General features: G+C 35.4%; 1 protein-coding gene across 1 annotated transcript; it reads right to left on the bottom strand.

Annotated features, from left to right (window-relative positions):
• Positions 1–2311: 2311 nt before the first annotated feature.
• Positions 2312–4344, bottom strand: LOC114718925 (transcriptional regulator ATRX homolog). Its single transcript, XM_028904360.1, has 2 exons — positions 3581–4344; positions 2312–2856 (listed from the first exon to the last, which is right to left on the bottom strand). Exon 1 carries the CDS (start codon positions 4276–4278, stop codon positions 3634–3636), a length of 645 nt encoding a protein of 214 aa, XP_028760193.1. The 5' UTR covers positions 4279–4344; the 3' UTR covers positions 2312–2856; positions 3581–3633.
• Between the last annotated feature and the right edge of the window lie 15090 nt (positions 4345–19434).

Raw genomic sequence — 19434 nt, 5'->3', positions numbered from 1 at the left:
ATTTGAGAGCAAAATGAATAAATTTTTAATCTAAATTAAATTTTTAACTAATTCTTAAGGTACTTTGATGAGTACTCAATTTGGTTGCACTGTTATTGACGGTATTTCAATCTTTTAGCTCATTAATGGAACCCAACATAAAACCTCCATTCTTATCATCTCTTTCAATTTCCTTGGGTAGAAGAGATTCTCAACTAAGATTCTCAACTGCAGGTGACCCCTAGTTAAACTGATGCAACTCTTTTATCACTTAAAACAGGTGCTCATTGATAATAAGTGATAATAAATCAAGTTATTTTACTCATCCATAGCATGCGACTACTTTAGAAGGAAGGGAAGTAATGTAATATATTGTGATAGTAATTGAAACAACAGATTCTCTTAAGTACATCACCAATTCATCATAGCTCATTGGAGCAACTTTGGAAAATATTTAACAATGCATTTGAATTATTTTATGATGATTTCTCTAACATGCACATCACCAAATGTCTCTGATTTAAAGACCCATTGATGACACTCGTCTTGGAGTTCCTTTTTTTTTTTAAAAGAAAAAAATCATTCGCGCCTTTTGAAAGAGGCACTACATCCAGTTACCCAATATTTGGTGATCCAAAATCACAATTCAAAGTTCTATTTTGTTATGTGAGTTAGAGCCCATGTATGTTGGTTCTTGACACAAACAAAAAAGAAAAAAAAAACCAATATTGGTTAAGCCTCTCTTACATGACAAACATTTAAATTCCTATTCACATTTAAAATTTGACAATACCTCAAATATAATTGCTGGGGGGGAAGAGAAGAGGGAAAAAGTTAATACACGAGCAAATTAAAGAAATTTTGAAGGGGGAAAACTAACGGGTCCTGTCTTAGAAAGGCGATATTAAGTTGCACCACTAGTAACGCCGGAGGTCTAACTTAAAAACCTCAAAGACAAACCGTCCTCGTTTCACTGCAAAGGACTCAAATTACAATAAATTTCAATATTTAAACTCACCTACTCTAGAAATGATTTATGAGACCCGATAACCATTTTGGGGGGGGGGGGAACTAGATTAATAGCAAAAAAAAACAAACATTTTTTGTTCACAACATGTGAATAACATGACTTGCTAAGTTGCTATAAACCTCATATCATATGTTGATCTTTGATACATCAATGTCTCTGTTCTTTCTTTCGAACAGCATATGACAAACTGGAATAGAGCGACTAAAATGTCAGAGAGATGACACTTGTACAATAAATCCGATAATCTATTTAAAATCAGAAACCCGTTGCAATCTTGTCATTCCATGAGATTTTGTTCGGTGACAACTGGGAAATAGAGAGTAGTGTCATTCTACAAGATTAACCATTGACAGAAGCACTAAATCAAGTTACTCAATATTTGGTGATTCTACACAAACACAACTCAAAATTCTACTTTGTTATGTGATTTTCTCTTTTGGGGTTATGTGATTTGTTTTTGTTTTTTTTTGTAGCGGGAGAACAAAAGCAGGCCCGGAATGTTGGTTCTCTAAAATCATTTTCTACCTAAAGAATCAAACATCTTGATGCCTTTACACAAACAGAAAAGAGGGAAAAAGTTAATATATGAGCAAATTAAAGAAATTTTTAAGGGGTTGGCCAAAAAAAGGAAATCTTGAGGGAACAGAAACTAATGGATTCTGTCTTAGGAAGGCAATGTTAACTAAGTTGCTCCACTGTTAATGCTGGAGGTCCAGGGGTTGTCCAAGCATTCAAAAACCTTGAAAACCTTAAAAACCTTAAAATGTCCTCGTTTCATTGCAAGAGACCAAATTACAGTAAATTTCCAGATTTAAAGTTACCTACTCTATGAATTATTTATAAAACTCGATAACCATTGTGAAAGGGGAAAAGGGGAAAGAAAACTAGATAAATATTAAATAGCAAAGGACAAACATTTTTTTGGGTCCTTTGGTATCGAGAGAGTATCCATCCTTGTAGTATCAAAACCACATCATAACGGTATCAGCTCACACATCTTAAGGGTCCGCCGAGGCAAAGAAAATCAGATAACGAAAACCAACATCCACTCAACACGTAAACCAAATGGTTTCTTCATGAAATTTTCACGCCAAAACAAAAAAGTCCAATGAAACTCTCATGATCATTGAGAAGAAGGCATCCGAGTTCTGCACCAAAGAAAACAGATCGTACAAACTTTATGCCACATTCAATTATTAACTGAAAAGTTAGCTTTTCCATTTTCAACCAAAGAAAGAATTCAATAATGGCCTAAAGATGATAGAATTGAATACAAACAAAAAGGATAGACCACCCCAAAAAAGTACAAGCCCCAATGTCAAACGCAACAACTCTTCTCCAGGTGACTCCAGTAGAGATTCCAACATAAATAGACGGATTTTTCTAGACATCAAACATAGTATAACATGTGAAAAACATGACTTGCTAAGTTGCTATAAATTATATGTATGTTGATCTTTGAGATTATTGTAAACATATTTCAAACAGGTTGTATAGAATAACTAAGATATGTATGATATAATATACCTCTGTTTTTCCGACCAGCATATGGCAAACTGGAACAGAGCGACAAAATGTCAGAGAGATGACAAGTGTACAATAAATCCAATAATCTATTTAAAATCAGAAACCCTTTCCAATCCTGTCATTCTATAAGATTTTGTTCAGTGACAACTGGGAAATACTAAAATAGAGAGTAGTGTCATTCTGCAAGATTAACCATTGGCTTAGCGACATATGATCTTTCCCTAGGGAGGCGCTTTATAAAGGTAAACTGTTAGAGTGCTTGACTGCCTTAAATGTCACAAACCTACATAAAGAGAAGCGAGATCCAACATCCAAGATTCCTACAAAAATAGAATTGTAACCAATTACAAGCATTTTAAATGTAGGAAATGGAGTTGTACTTGGGCAAAAGCCTCAAGCAACTTCCATAAGTTGTTGCCAATTTGTGCCGTTTCTTTGTCAGATGGAATAACTAAATCTTATGTGCCAGGGCAACACATCCCAATGTATTATCTAGAACACTGAAAATGAAAGATGTTAGTGCCCAAATTCCCCCCCCCCCGATAATTCCAATGCCAATGTCTTCTTATCAAGGAGAGTAATTGTCTAATTGATAAATCAAACTAAAAGTAGAACATAGCACCTAAATAACATGTCAAAGAAGCAAGTGAAGCGGTTAGCTCGAAACCAACAAACACAAAATGTAATTTTCAAGTGCATGTAGGACCAAACTCTCAACTGAAAGAATATTGAATTCTGTTCTCAACATTCTCTTACCAATTGCAGCATTAACTTCAGTATTGACGCCGTTGTTTATAACAATATGAACACCAATCATAATTACGTTAAAATGTCTTCCTTTAGTATATTCTATATCAATCATGCTTTAATTAATCAGAAGCCAGAAACACAACCTTCTATTGAGTAGTATTCGCAAGTTAATCATAAGCAGTGTAAATAAATTTTATAACAGCTAACAAGCAAAAAGGGATAACCAAAAAATAGGAACTTTAATGATATACTTAAAACAAAATCTGCTGGAGGACACGAGAAGAAAAAACATACAACATTACACCGATGTCCATCAAGGAGGAGAATCTAGAACCAAGGACACTTCTCTACTCAGCAGAAGCAGGCTTCTTAACTCTTTTAGCTTTTACTTTCACTTCTCCGCTTTCCTTCTTCTTCTTCTTGCCAGAAACTTCATCCTTCGTAGGTAAATCATTTTCCTTCTTTCTCTTAGAAGACAAGCCATCTTTCTTACTTTTGTCCTTGTTCTTGGCTGCCTTCTTCAATTTTTTCTCACTATTCAGCTCACTAAGAACCTCTTTGTCAGTTTTTGATCCTTTCCTTTTTTTCTCATCTAGAACTAGTTCAATAGTCATTTCATCATTCTCATCACCTTCTTCTACATCCCCATCTTCTTCAACGCCTGACTCATCTTGAATGAGTTCATGACCGATAGTATCATCCATGTACCGAACCTCATGGATCCTCCCCTTCTTCTTACCAACTTTAAGACCCTTCTTAGCCACCTCCTTCTTCTTATCTTGCACATACTTATCCTCTTCCTTAGCTTCCTCTTTTCTCTTAGCTCCCTCAATCTTCAATTTAATATCAGGAATTACCTGATAGAGCAGCAGCGCAAGCGAATCCAACAATTTCAAATGTAACGACCGCACAGAACCCCACCCTTTCGGCATGAGCTCCACGATCCCATTGATTGCCGCAGCCACATTGGCAACAATCTCGTCCTTTTCCATTGACACTTTGGCAACTCTCACCACACTACACGTACCTGTCCTGAGGAACAAGAACGCCGACGAGCATGCCCTCTCACCACACTACACGTAATTGTAGATTCCTTAAGGGAAGATAATGTTGCAATAATTCGCATTCAATCACCACTTAAAGGATATTCTATTGAAAAAGAAACTGGCATAAGTATACAAACGTATTCTGATAAATCATTATTACAAGCTCTTATTTTGTCACCATATCACTAAATGTAAGATAAACAAAGAACATTAATTAGAAGGAAACATTAGAGCCCTTAGCCAAATGTTGTAACTGCAGCAAAGTAACCTAGCTATTCCCTGAAGCAAAATATGAGACTTGAATTTGAGACAGAGGCATTGGAAAAGTATTAGATATATAGATCAAATCTGTCTTCAAGGATGTTGCACCCACTGCTTGATCTGCTGCACTTGATCCCGTAGACAAAACATATCGACCAATAAACAACATAAAAGAAAGAAAAAGAGCCAGATCAGAACTAAATTTGTTTTAACTAAAAGAAGAAAAAGAAAGATAAATGATCATGCAAATCAAAGAGACGATAACTTCTGAAATATGTGATAGCTATAATCCATTACATACCTCAACAACAATTTTAAGTTGTTCCAAATATTGGATGGAAACTCTTAAGCATGAGGGCCACATGGACATAAAGTCGGTCGACCAAACTGTCAAATGATTGGAAAAATCTCTGTCCCCATGGTCTGATGAGGAAGAGAGAACCACAAACTACCCAGAAGCCTACTGCAAATCCCACTCCCATCCCAAGATACAATGACTTCAAAAAGCTGTCATCTTCGTTCCCTTCAACCAACTTTGGGTTGTGAGCTTCTTTCTTGTTGCACTTTATTGGAAGAGGAACCCCACAAAGTTGAGGATTGCCAACAAAACTCCAAGATTCAGAAGTCTGAATTTGAGTCCCTAAAGGGATTTGTCCAATGAAATTGTTGTATGAGAGGTTCAAAACTTCAAGAAATGATATATCAGAGATGGTTGGAGGAATTTCCCCGTAAAGCCTGTTGTAGCTGAGATCAAGAGATTCCATGTTTTTCAGATCTCCAATTTCGCTGGAAATCATTCCAGTCAAATGGTTTCGAGACAAGTTCAAGGACCACAATAGAGTCAAGTTAAACAACCCCTTCGGAATTTCTCCTGATAAATTGTTGGAAGAAAAGTCAACAATGTACCTTGACAATAAATCAGGGTAATTTAATTCCCTTCCCTTAGAAAATAAATTTGTTTCCTTATACAAATTAAAAAAAGGTCCATAAAGTTCTAGGATCAAACTGCATGATGTTATACAAGCATTGTGGTATGGATCCTGAGAGCTTATTATCAGCAAGATCAATTGCCATTAGAGAAGACATGTGGCACAGCTGTGTTGGAATATTGCCAATAAATTGGTTGGCCCTTACTTTGAAAACCACCAAATTTTGTTGCATTGTATTTGGCAAACCTCCTGAAAATTTATTTCGCTCAAGCGCGAGGTATTCTAAATTTGTCCAGTGTGATAAGTTTAACGAAAAGTTTCCAGAGAAACCATTATCACACAGAGACAACAAATGAAGATTTGTTAATAGAGCCATTGAAGGAGGAAGTTCACCATATAGATTATTACCCCTCAAATTAAGGTAAACTAATTGTTTCCAACTGGCCCAGCAATCAGGGAGTGATCCACTTAAATTATTATGTGATATATCCAAAATAGACAGCATGTTTTCAGCCCTATTACTCTCTCTGGGGCATAGGAACGCAGAAATGGATCCTGAGAACGAGTTATGAGAAGCTTGAATGTACATAACATTTGCTGATATGTGAGGGAGGCCTCCGGTAAAATTGTTATAGTCCAAACGTATATCTCTTGAGTGAAGTGTCACATTGGATATGTCTCCACTGATGAAGTTGTTTGATAGGTCAACTTCATCAATTCTTGCTGTGAAGCCCCACAATATATCTGCATCAATGTTTGAAATCTCTGATCTAGAGATTGGAGCCTTTCTAAAGACCTTTGCGTATATAGCCATGTTGGAAAATTAGGACCTAAGCTTGTATTTGCTGAAGAGAAGTATTTGAGTTGAAATGGTGGCACCCAGTTAGGATCAAAGTCAAATTTAAAACTAGTTGAACTCAAAGCTAGTGATGCTAAGCTTGATAGGTTGGCAAAGTTCTTTTCTGAAAGGACCCCTGACCAAGAATTGCCTTCAATACTTAAAAGATTTTAAGTTAAGAAGCTTTCCAAGGCTTTTGGGAAGATTTCCTCTGAAATGATTGTTAGACAAATCTAAGGAAATCAAGGAAGAAAGGTTTCCAAGACATGATGGAATAGAACCATTCAACTGATTAAGATAGATTTCAAAATGCTGCAACTGTTCATGTTGGCAAATCCAATCAGGAATTGATCCTTCAAGATCATTTAAACTCAAATTTAAATGCTTGAGGTTTTGAAGATGGTGCAAGGCTTTTGGTAATTGACCATAGAAATTGCATCCCAAAAGGTCGAGGTGATAGATGTTGCTGGTAATATTAAAGAATGAATTAGGTATTGAGTTGATACAGTTGAAAGAAAGATCAAGAACTTCAAGTGATGTAAAATTGATATAATCAAGGGAAGGAAAATCTGAGTCCACAACCCCTCAAGTGTAACACAGAGAGTGAAGGAAGCATGGATATATGGTGGGGCCATTTGTTTTCATTTCCAATATCACTGTTAGTGAGGTCAAGATATTTCAAGGAAGAAAGTTGAGAAAGCCAATGAAGGTCATTGATGACTAAACCATTAACTGAAAAGTCAAGATAACGTAGAGCAACAGAAAAGCATGCTGACTGATTGAAGGGGTAGGAAGTGATTGGTTGTGAAATTTGTGAGCATCAAAAGGAGATTTGGAGATTTGGCATGGTGGCATACTCACAGTTTTGAAGTCATTGTGGCTCAGGTCCAAGTGGTTGAGGAATTCAAGTTGAAGCACACACAGATTAATGTCACCTCGCAATGTATGATTGAAAAGAGAAAGCTCTGTGACTCTTCCGGTCATGTTGTTGCAGTGAACTCCCTCCCATAAACAGCAATCTTCTTCGGTAGTCCAAGAAGAGAGTTGGTTGTTTGATCAACCACTCCTTGTTTGAAGATTAAAAGCAGCCTTTCATCACTTTCATTGCAACTGATCACCTGTTGAATGTTGTTGTAAATAGCAGAAACAACAAAACAGAGGAAATTTGTGAAGCGAAGCTAGCCATTGTGGTAAGTTCGAGAATAGTGGCCTCAACGTGAGAAGTCTTTGCATCATATGTATATATATTGGAAAATCAGAAACTACGTGGTATATCCGCTGCACGTCCCCTCATTCTCCTTTAAATTTATGGAAAAAAAATATTATTTATGAAGCATGAGGCTTATACTGAATTTTGCAATATGTCTAATATGATGGGTAAGGGAGAAGTGAAGCATTGTGTGGCGTGTTGCAAGTGGGAAAGGGAGACTGATCGGCTTAGCCGCCGTTTGTCTTTGGTCCTCCCTTTCCCACAGCTTCCCTCTTCCGTCCCACGTGTTTCGCTCTGTTTTTTTCCTGACAACACGTGATTTAATGGCAATAAATAAAAATGGAGACAACCCACTCCACAAGCATACTAATTAGAATTTTGTATAAATGTATATATTCCGGTGTAAACATACATATAATTTCTTTAAATTATATTAATTTTAATAATATATCTTAAAATATTTTTTCAGTAATGCCCTGTATACTGGAATAAATTTTTTTGGTACAATCAATATTATACAATATTTTTTTAATAGTGGTTAGTGTTCCAAAAATACACTTAGCACACTGTGTTACTGAAACCTAAAATTATTTTAAGATACTAAATGTTTCTAGAAAAATCTTTCAGGGTGCTGACTAGAGCCAAAAATTAATTTAAGATACTGGGTGCTCTTGAAAGAAATATTTGAGATTGGTGACTATATTTTTAGGATATTAGGTGTTACTGAAAAAATAACTTATGGTGCTGCCAAAAATTATTTTAAAAAAGTGAGTGCTCTTGAAAAATATTTTAGTGTGGCAATTGTATTTTAGGATGGGATACTGAGTGTTATTAGAAACATAATACTTTTTTTTTTTTCCATGAAGAGATTAGGTAGGGAATGTAAAATTTTTATACCATTCAATAGTAATATTAATGCCCCTCGCAGTGCAGAAACAGGCAAATGACTCTGCCTCAATAACCAAGGCATGACTCTGTTATTCCAAACGGCATAAACCAAAATGGAACAGAGCAATCACGTGGAACACCATTCGTCAGAAGTTTCTTGCTATCTACTCCGCTTGATACTTAACATAAGAATTTAATTTAATTTTTAATTTAATCTTAAATATAAGATTCCAATTCACTTCATCTTTATGTTTATCTCTTTTTTTAAAAAAATAGTTCTTGTAATAGTTGTACATGTTAAATGTTCTATCAAATAGTAGTTCTAACTAATACACATAATTAATAATAATATTTTAGGGAAGATAATAATAGTATTTTTGAGAAGATAACACCTCTTTATAACAAATAAGTAACTTAACTAATTTTCTTGATTTATTCAAATTAATCAATCAACTTTTACATTAAAAATTAGGTCATGTACAAGTAGAGTACTGACGAAGTGCACAAGACTCTCAATCTCTCATAAGGTGGAGTCTGAGAAGGGACATAGCTAATGAGAAGGAACGAGGCTTGTTAGTTTAGCACTGGGGAATATAATACTCCTTCGGTCTTTAATGTAAGACCTATTTAACTAGTTTAATTAAATTAAAAAATTTAGGTAAGTTAGTTAATTATAAGAAACATGACATATTTTCTTAAAACACTATAATCATCTTTTTTAATATTTTTCTTCCTCTTTTACTTGATTATGATTGAGAGAGTATCCATATAGTTAATTTAAAAAAACTGATAATATAAAAATATGTTTTATATTTAGAATCAAAATCAACTTAATAATTATGTCTTATATTAAAGACCGAAGGAGTACAAGCTTATATAATTTGCTTATAAGCAGGCGTTGCGTCTAGGTTGCCAGGTAAAGTAAAGCCATTTTATGAGACCATCAAAGCGCAATGACTCCTTTAAACTTCAGGAAGAGGCCACGTGTTTATAACAGAGGCCAGGCAATATTTGTTCTGAAATTACCAAACAGCCCATGAGCACATGCCTTCATAAAATTACCAGCAGAACCCTCCCTCTATTGCTGACGGTTGATGTCCAGTTCTTGTCGACGATGATGATTCAGCCATGGTTCTCCTTGATCCGTCAGACGGGGCACCATTATTATGACGTGTTTGGCACTATCGGGTCATTACCGTGTTAGTACAAGTCCTAAGTCGAGATGGGGGCTTTTACAATCACTGCTTAAAGGATACTCCATTGAAAAAGAAACTAGTATAAGTGCACATAGATATCACTATAAAAAAAATAGTTTTAGCGACGGAATTTTGAATTTAGCGACGGGTCGCTAACTCAATTTTTAAAAAATAAAATAAAATGCCACGTGGCACCTCTACCAATTGCCACGTCATCACTGGGACTATCTCCACGTGTTGCTACCACCTCACATCTACTGCCACGTGTGCTACCACGTGTCACCACCACCACATAATTCCCTTATCAAAGTGACTTCTCCATGGCTTGAACCCAAGACCTCCTCCGTGCGCACATGTGACTTTACCAGTTAAGCTACAATAAACCTGTTGACTTATTATGTAAAATTAAATATATATATATAATATTATTTTACACAAACAATTATATATACATCTATATTATTAAAAACTAAAAATATACTACTCCTCTGGTCCTTAATATAGGACCTAATTCTTGAGTTGATTTTGGTCCTAAATATAAGACCTATTTCTTATATTTATCAATTTTTTTTCAATTACCCCTATGGATACTCCCTCAACCATAATCAAGTAGAAGAGGGAGATGGGATATTAAGAAAGATGATTATGATGTTTTAGGAAAAATGTGTCACTTTTCTTATAATTAACTAACTTACCTAACTTCCTTAATTTAATCAAATTAGTTAAATGGGTCTTATATTAAGGACCGGAGGAGTATAAGATAATTTTAATCATAACTATTTTAATGAAAAAATAATTTTTAAATATTTGTTTTACTATTTTTATAATTTTTATTTTTTTAAAAATCTTTTAATATAATTTTAATTTCTAACGACACTAATTTTGAATTTTACATCATAAATAATTTTTCATAAATATTTTTTAAATTTATTTTTTAATTAACATTGATAAGATATACAATTTAATTATATATATGTATATATTATATTACATTATATTATATTATGTATATGTGGTTTATATATTTTAAGAAAATCATTTACAATTAGTCAAAAATCTTGTTATTCAAAAAATTCAAAAAATAACTACTATAATAAAATTTAATAAATTATTCTATATAAAAAATTAAATGATTTAAATAGATTATGATAAACAGTATTTTCCTACTTGTATATATATTCTATGTAATTTATTTTCTAAAATTTGTAACGGAATTTGCGACGGAAACAAATTCCGTCGCTAATTTCTGACGGAATTGCAACGGAATTTCCATCTCTAATTTTTTTGATGGATTAGCGACGGAATTGTCTGACAGAAAAAGATTCCGTCGCTAAATATGGATTAGCGACGGACAGAAATTCCGTCGCTAATCCATCAAAAAAATTAGCGACAGAATTTGTTTCCGTCGCAAATTCCGTCCCTAATTTGCAACGGAATTTGTTTCTGTCACAAATTCTGTCACTAATCCGCTGATAAACCATTATTACAAACTCTTATTTTGTCACTATTTTACTAAATTTAAGATAAACAAAGAACATTAATTAGAAGGGAACGCGGGAGCTCTTACCCAAGTGTAACTGTCAGCAAAGCATCCTAGCTATTCCCTGAAGCAGAATATGAGACTCGAATTTGAGACAGGCATCATTGGAAAAGTAGTAGATATATAGATCAGATCTGTCTTCAAAGAGGCTACACCCATCGCTTGATCTGCTGCACTTGCGTCCCGCAGACAAAACGTGTTGAACAATAAACAACATAAAAAAAAAAACCAGTAAAGAACTAAATTTGTTTAACTAAGATAAGGAAAAAGAAGATAAACTTTCATCCAAATTGATCCTCAATGTCGCCTTGGGTCAAATTAAATTAAATTTAGAATGCAGCAAGTGATGCAAACCAAAGTCGTTCTCTTATTGGAGCCAAAAATTAACTAGGTCCTAAATTAACTAAAAATCAAAATTGCTATTAAAAGGGTTTTTTTTTAATTTAAAAACTACTTTGTAAAATAAATTGAAAACAATTCTAAATATTTTTTTTGGATTTTTTTAATATAAAATTGAAAAGATAATTTGAAATTGAAATTGAAAGAAAATTAATTAAAAAAAAAGTAGCAAATGAAAATTTGGATTTTAAGGAGATATGAGATAATGCTTCTTGAAAATGGAAATTGGGTTATCCTTGCTCAAAATGATTTGGGAGTTATGTTGTTCACTAATTTAAAATCAAAACCTTAATCACTGATTAAGTCAAGCAATTTCAATTAATAGATGTCCTAAGACTCTAGCTACAACTACCAATTAAAATTACCTTTGAAAACCGATTAGTGTGCAATTAGGATTAGATTAATGCAATTCGGGTCTCTATGCAAAGAATACTCAACTTGAGATATTCAATAAGTACCATACAATTATAACATTCATCCAAACTATGAAAGAATAGCATAACCATATAGAACTCCAAACTGGATATAAATATAAATCTCAAATTGCAAAATCCAATCTCAATCACAAAAATTCAATTCTAAATAATCTCAGAAATTTAATTAAATAATATCAATTCTAACTCAGAAAATCCATTACTCAATTAAATTAAAAGAATTGAAACAGAAAACTCCCCTAATTAACTCTGAAGCTCAAACCCAATCCTCCATCTCCAAGAAGCTCGATGAAATTAGCCACGCATGGTGAAGACTGTTAGCACAGATTTCATGCTCACGGCAGCCATGGATGAATGCAGAGGAGGTTGGCGTTGATGATGAAGGTGATCGATGGGGATGATTATATGTAATTCACGGTGATAGGAAGGAGTGGAGATAGCGTGTGCGTCGTGGATGGGGGGTGGAATCCGAAGATGATGATAATCGTGGATGGGTGTGTGTGAATGGAAGATTGGAGGTGGCGTGCGCGAAATGAATCCGTGGGTTTTGGGGTGGTGAATGAAGAATGGGTGTGGCGTCTTCTTCTCTCCCTGCGGTCATATCTATATATACACACACGAAGGTGTATATTCTCAAGCCTTGCCGCTATGTTCCGTCCTTTTCTCCCTCCAGAAGGCCATGATGGTGCAACCCTAAATTCAAACAATATCTCTCAAATTTTCTATAACAAAATCTAAGATAATGTGATATGATATTTTTTTTCAAAAGATCAATCAGTTAAACTAAATCATAAAAATATGATATTTTTGCCCCTTTTTAGCAATATTTTCATCCAATCACAATTAATCCAATTTAATCATAATAAATGCAATTAAGCCCAATTTAATTGATAAAAATCCCAAATAAGATATGAAAAATCAATGAAAATCAGGATTTATCAAATTCCCCCACACTTGAGCTTTTGTACTCCTGGACAAAGCAACGAAATATAAGCAATCACTAAAGACAATTAAGAATGAAACAATCTCAAAGTATAGATGTGGAAATTTAATTAACTTCATCCTTCAAATTCACATAAGTCACCCAAGAATTAGTACAAAGAGATTAGACAGATGCACAATTAATCCAATGGGAATAAAGCAACAGGAAGCACTCAGGGGGTTAGTGTTTCTCTCATCTTTCACAAGTGGGTAATTTCGCTCCAATCCTCCTAAGCTAAGCCCTACCATATGCTTGTAAAAAGTCTAAATTCCAAATCATCAACGTGCAAAAGTTCATAAATCAAGGGGTCTTTTAGAGGGTTGTAGTGTTGGAAAATACGGCCAAATGAAATGAATGAAGAACATAGCAAGAGACATGCATGCATCATGACCTTAACAACTTTTAGCTAATAGCATCTTTCTCAATGACTTTGAAGCACATGCATCAGACTCAATATTTACAAAGTTCTAAGGAGAATGCTTTTTTTTCTTTCTTTTTTTTTTCTTTTTTTTTCTTTTTTCTTCTCTTTTTTTCATTTTTTTTTTGCTTTTTGGCTCTTTTTTTTTTTTTGAATATTCCAACTAAACAACTTGAATTGACTAAGCAAATAAATAATGATGCATAACTGATATTAAAAGGATGAGATGCTATGATGAACTTTAATATAATGACATACAAATCGACTTGCTATGATCAATGAATTTTTTGAAAAGTGAATGGCTCAAAGGGGTTATGCAATGGATAATTGAAAAAGGCTTTGTTTGGGAAAATGGGTGTTGAAATGAATGCCCCTATCATATTTATTTACCAGAGCACCATTAAGATTAGACAAAGACTTTCCACAAGTTCTAGAGGGTGATTAACTTAGGTGATTAACACTATAGATGAAAACAAAAATTAGGCTCAATATCCTTCCAACAGGGTTATCTTCCATTGAACACTCACATTAGACATTGTACACAACTAATCACAAAGCACTAAGTCAAGAACTTCTTATGCTCATTCTCTAAATGAAAATTAATTAAAGCACCACTTTTAACTAAGAGCAAGCAGCATTCTTCAAAGCATTAGTAGAATTGCAAGGATTTAAATTTTCAAGAGAGTTGCAAAAGCTCAAGCGAAGTATTCTGAAAGGTTGCAAGTCATATAGAGCAACAGCAAGATGCAAAGAAGAACAGCAATTGCATCAAGAATGGTCCAATTTTTTTTTTTTTTTTGAAAACCTCAATTTTTCAATTAAGCACAGTTTCAAAGCTAAATTCACCAAAACACTATCCCTCCCCCACACTTAATCAATACATTGTCCTCAATGTATAAAACTCACATTGTATTTAACTTAACTCTCAAGAAAGTGGAAAGTTGTGAAGTCCGATTCAAGATCGGAGCACAACACCTCACTTCAAGAAGGGAGAGAAGTATGAGAGATAAGTCAAAACAACATGGCAAGAAAGATCAAATAAATAATAATGATTAAGTGTGTAGAAGATTAGGCAAGAGCTCAGAGGATTTATTGAATTGAAAAATAAACGACATTTATTGAATTGAAGAAGAAGAAAAAATGAACTAAGTAAAAGCTACGCTACTTTTCCTACTGAAGAAGTTTCTCCCCCACACTTATTCCATAAACTAAAGCCCCAAAACATATTATGAGCAATCGCAAGGCAAAAGCAAGTAAATAAGTGAAGGAAAGAAACAACCTTTGAGTCATGGAGGTCGATGATTCTCATGGTAAAGCTTCAAAAGATGGCCATTGACTTTAAGCTTTGCTCCAGTTTCCTCATTAAGAAGCTCCACCATTCCAAAATTATGCACCTTTGTGACTGTGTAAGGCCCATCCCAACGGGTATTGAACTTTCCTTGCTTAAATGTGAATCTGGCCTAAACATCAGTACCTTGTCTCCCACCTTGAAATTCTTCCGTAGGAGACCCTTATCATGCACAAATTTTGTCTTCTCCTTGTAAAGTCGAGAGTTCTCATAAGCCTCCAATCTCAACTCCTCTAATTCTTGCAGCTGCAACTTTCTCTCCATCCCAGAAGATTCCAAGTCCATGTTACATTGTTTGACTGCCCAATATGCTTTATGCTCCAATTCTACTGGTAGGTGACATGTTTTGCCAAAGACTAAGCGATAAGGAGACATTCCAATTGGTGACTTATAGGCAGTTCTATAGGCCCACAATGCTTCCTCTAATCTTAGGCTCCAATCTTTCTTGGATGGTTTGACTATCTTCTCCAATATTTGTTTCACTTCTCGATTAGACACTTCAGCTTGACCATTAGTTTGGGGGTGATATGCAGTGGAGACTTTGTGGGTGACACCAAATTTAGAAAACAAGTTATCTACTACCTTATTACAAAAATGTGTACCTCTATCACTCACTACAGCCCTTGGAATCCCAAACCTACAGAAAATGTTAGACTTAAGAAACTTAGAAACCGCCTGGGCATCATCTTTTCTAGTAGGTACAACCTCTATCCATTTGGAAACGTAATCAACAGCTAGAAGAATGTATATAAAACCAAAGGACGGAGGAAAGGGACCCATGAAGTCAATTCCCCAAACATCAAAAATTTCACAAAACAGTAAAGGTTGTTGAGGCATTTCGTGTCGTTTACCTAACCCTCCAAAACGTTGACATTTGTCACAGGACCGACAAAAGTCATAAGAATCCTTAAAAAGGGTTGGCCAATAAAAACCAGAATCTAAAATCTTCCTAGATGTTCTCCGTGCACTGAAATGACCACCACAAACCATGGAATGGCAAGCTGCAATGATAGACTCAAACTCTTCACTAGGCACACACTTTCTTATAACCTGGTCACTACATATCCGCCATAGATGAGGGGCATCCCAAATGTAGTGTCTCGATTCGCTTCGAAGTTTTTGTGCCTGAAATTTAGACATGAAAGGAGGGGTGAGTCCAGTTATAAGATAATTAACAATATGCGCATACCAAGGCTCTTTAACAGCTAAGGCACATAATACTGAATCAGGAAAGGAATCACAGGTGAGTTCAGAAGAGTCTACTCCCCGTGTATCATCTGGTAGCCTACTTAAGTGATCGGCTACATGGTTCTCTGCCCCTGCTCGATCCTTTATTTCAATGTCAAATTCCTGGAGAAGTAATGCCCACCTAATCAATCTTGGCTTAGATTGTGGTTTCTTAAGAAGATAGCGAACAGCTGCATGATCAGTGAAAACAGTCACATGAGAGTTTAACAAGTAAGGCCTAAACTTCTCTAAAGCGAAAACAACTGCAAATAGCTCTTTTTCTGTTGTTGTATAGTTGATTTGAGCTGCGTCCAATGTTTTCGAAGCATAGGCAATGACTCTTGAGAGCTTCTCCTCCCTCTGGCCTAACATAGCTCCTACAGCAAAATTAGAAGCGTCACATGAAATCTCAAAGGGTAAAGTCCAATTAGGTGCAACAAGAATAGGAGGAGAAATGAGTTTAGACTTTAAATCATCAAAAGCAACTCTACAAGAATCATCAAAATCAAATTTCACATCTTTTTGTAAAAGCTTTGAGAGAGGTAAAGCAATCTTGCTAAAATCTTTTATAAACCGCCTATAAAATCCCGCGTGACCCAAAAATGATCTAATATCTTTAACACAAGCAGGATAAGGCAAAGAAGATATAACCTCAATCTTAGCTTTATCAACTTCAATTCCCTTTTTAGAAATCAAATGACCTAGCACTATCCCTTCATTGACCATAAAATGACACTTTTCGAAGTTTAAAATCAAATTCTTTTCAATGCATCTTTTAAAACTTTTTCAAGACTAGCAAGACAATCATCAAAAGAACCACCATAAACAGTAAAATCATCCATAAAGACTTCCATACATTCCTCTAAGAAATCACAGAATATAGCCATCATACAACGTTGGAAAGTCCCTGGAGCATTACATAACCCAAAAGGCATCCTACGATAGGCGAAGGTACCAAAAGGACATGTGAAAGTAGTTTTATCTTGGTCCTCTGGTGCAATAGGTACTTGAAAGTACCCAGAAAACCATCTAGAAAACAGTAATGAGATTTGCCTGCAAGTCTCTCAAGCATCTGGTCTATGAAAGGAAGAGGAAAATGATCTTTTCGTGTGGCATCATTGAGTTTTCTATAATCTATGCACACACGCCAGGAATTCTGAACTCTCGTAGGAATAAGCTCATCCCTATCATTTCTAACCACAGTAACCCCACTCTTTTTAGGCACTACATGTATCGGACTAACCCACTCACTATCAGATATGGGATAGATGATCCCAGCACTTAGAAGTTTGGTAATTTCCTTCTTAACCACATCAAGAATCAGGGGTTTTAGTCTTCTCTGGGGTTGTCTCACTGGTTTGGAACCTTCACTAAGCAAGATCCTATGTGTGCAAATGGCTGGGCTAATCCCCGGAATGTCCGCTAAAGTCCACCCAATAGCCCTCTTATGCTCTCTCAATACAGTAAGGAGTCTTTCTTCTCTCAACCTTAGACAGGGAGTAGCTATAATGACAGGTAATCGCTCATCAGACTCTAGAAAAGCATACTTCACAGTAGGGGGTAGGGGGTTTTAATTCAATTACAGGAGGTTGCACAATAGAAGGAATTAATTGTTGAAGTTCAAGAGAGAACAGATTACTCCCCTTGCTTCCAACCAGTGACAGTTCAGATCCCATGTGGCTAGCTTTATACCATCTCCAACTTTTCCAAGCGTTGAACCAACATCAAGTTGATCTATCACAGCAACTGCCTTGGATGAATTCTTCTGCATACCTAAGTCATCACTGGATAACAAGTCATTCAAATATCTCATGGTATGAAAAGAATTAAAAGTAGATAAGTTAGGAGATGAAAGAGATTGAGAATAATCCTTTAACTCAAGGTGCCTTTGCATCATATGAGTAGGTGGAATCGCTGAAAGTGGACTTCTTTCTTCATCATCTTAGTCAAGCATGTTAGCTGAGGCAAACCAGCTTCATCAAGTTCCACTGCAGTATCAGCCTCTAATATGCTAGAATCACCTGAAACATCAACAGAAAAACCTTTCTCCAAGAGAATCATCACTGATAATAGACGGAATGGAACTCATATGCGAATCAGTAGATGAAACAGTGAATGTTTGTGGAATGGAAAGCACGCAATTAACTACTGTACAGTTAAGGCATGTTACATCACCTCCACATGAGCAAGTAGAAGGAAAAGAATAAAGAGATGAAAAAGAAGAAATAGTGTCATCCTCATCAGCAGAATCAAATGAATAAAATTCAGAACTAGAGGAATCATCTTGCAATTCAAACTCAGAACAAGCATCATCAACAGCAACATCAATCATATTAACACCCAAAGAGAATAGTCTTCATAAGGATGCTTCATTGCTTCATACATGTTAAAACAAACCCTTATGATCTCCTACTTCCATAGTGATGGTACCTTCTTTCATGCTAATCATAGTGTTAGCAGTCCTCAAGAAAGGTCTACCAAGAATCAGTGTGGTGTCATGAACAAGCTCAGAAGACATGTCAAGTACATAAAAATCAGCAGGAAAGACCAAATCCTTAACCTGGACCAAAATATCCTCTATGATGCCTTCCGGATACCTAATAGTCCTATCAGCTAACTGGAGTACTACAGTGGTTGACTTAAGAGTCTTGACTCCTAGTGAAGTGTATACAGACTTAGGCATGACATTAATAGCTGCTCTAGATCTAACAAGGCTCCCCCTATAGAAACTTTTCCTATAGTGCAAGGGATAGTGAAGGATCCAGGGTCTTGGCATTTCACAGGGATTTGAGGTTTAAACAGGGCAGACACATTTGAGCTCACTTGGACTCTTTCATTTGGTCTAAACTTTCTCTTATGGGTACACAGGTCTTTAAGGTATTTAGCATAAGCAGGAACCCTCTTAACAAGATCAAGCAAAGGAATATTGACTTCCACTCTACTAAACAAATCAATAATATCTTTTTCATACTTAGTTTCAGTCTTTCTTTTGCTTATCAAGTACGAATTAGGAAAAGGAAGGTCTTTGAGATTTACCTCTTTATCATTTAGCTTATCGGCTCCATGCTTAGATGACCCAACATGCTCCTTTGATGTTACTTGCTCATAGTTGCTCTCAGATCTTGCTTCTTTGCTACTTAGAAGGGTTGACTTCTTTTCAGCTAGCAGTTCTCTCTCTTTTGCACTCTCAGAATTCTTAACCCTTGTAGGTGTAGGAAGAGGCTTATCACACTCAATTCCTCATCAACTGATTCCTCATCCTCTTCACTGAATCTTACTTGCCTCCCACTTCGCAGTGTGATTGCATTCAAACCCTTGGGGTTTATGACAGTATTTGAAGGAATAGTGCCACCGCTTCTAGCTTGTTGGTCACTCATGTTGTTAGATAGCTGAGTGACATAGGAGTTGATATTCTCAGTTTTTGTCTCCCTT

This window comes from Neltuma alba, unplaced genomic scaffold (genome assembly GCF_004799145.2).
Source record: "Neltuma alba isolate B1F8T4 unplaced genomic scaffold, ASM479914v2 tig00011879_pilon, whole genome shotgun sequence".
Classification (NCBI taxonomy): domain Eukaryota; kingdom Viridiplantae; phylum Streptophyta; class Magnoliopsida; order Fabales; family Fabaceae; genus Neltuma; species Neltuma alba.
This window is presented reverse-complemented; position numbering and strand designations above follow the sequence as displayed.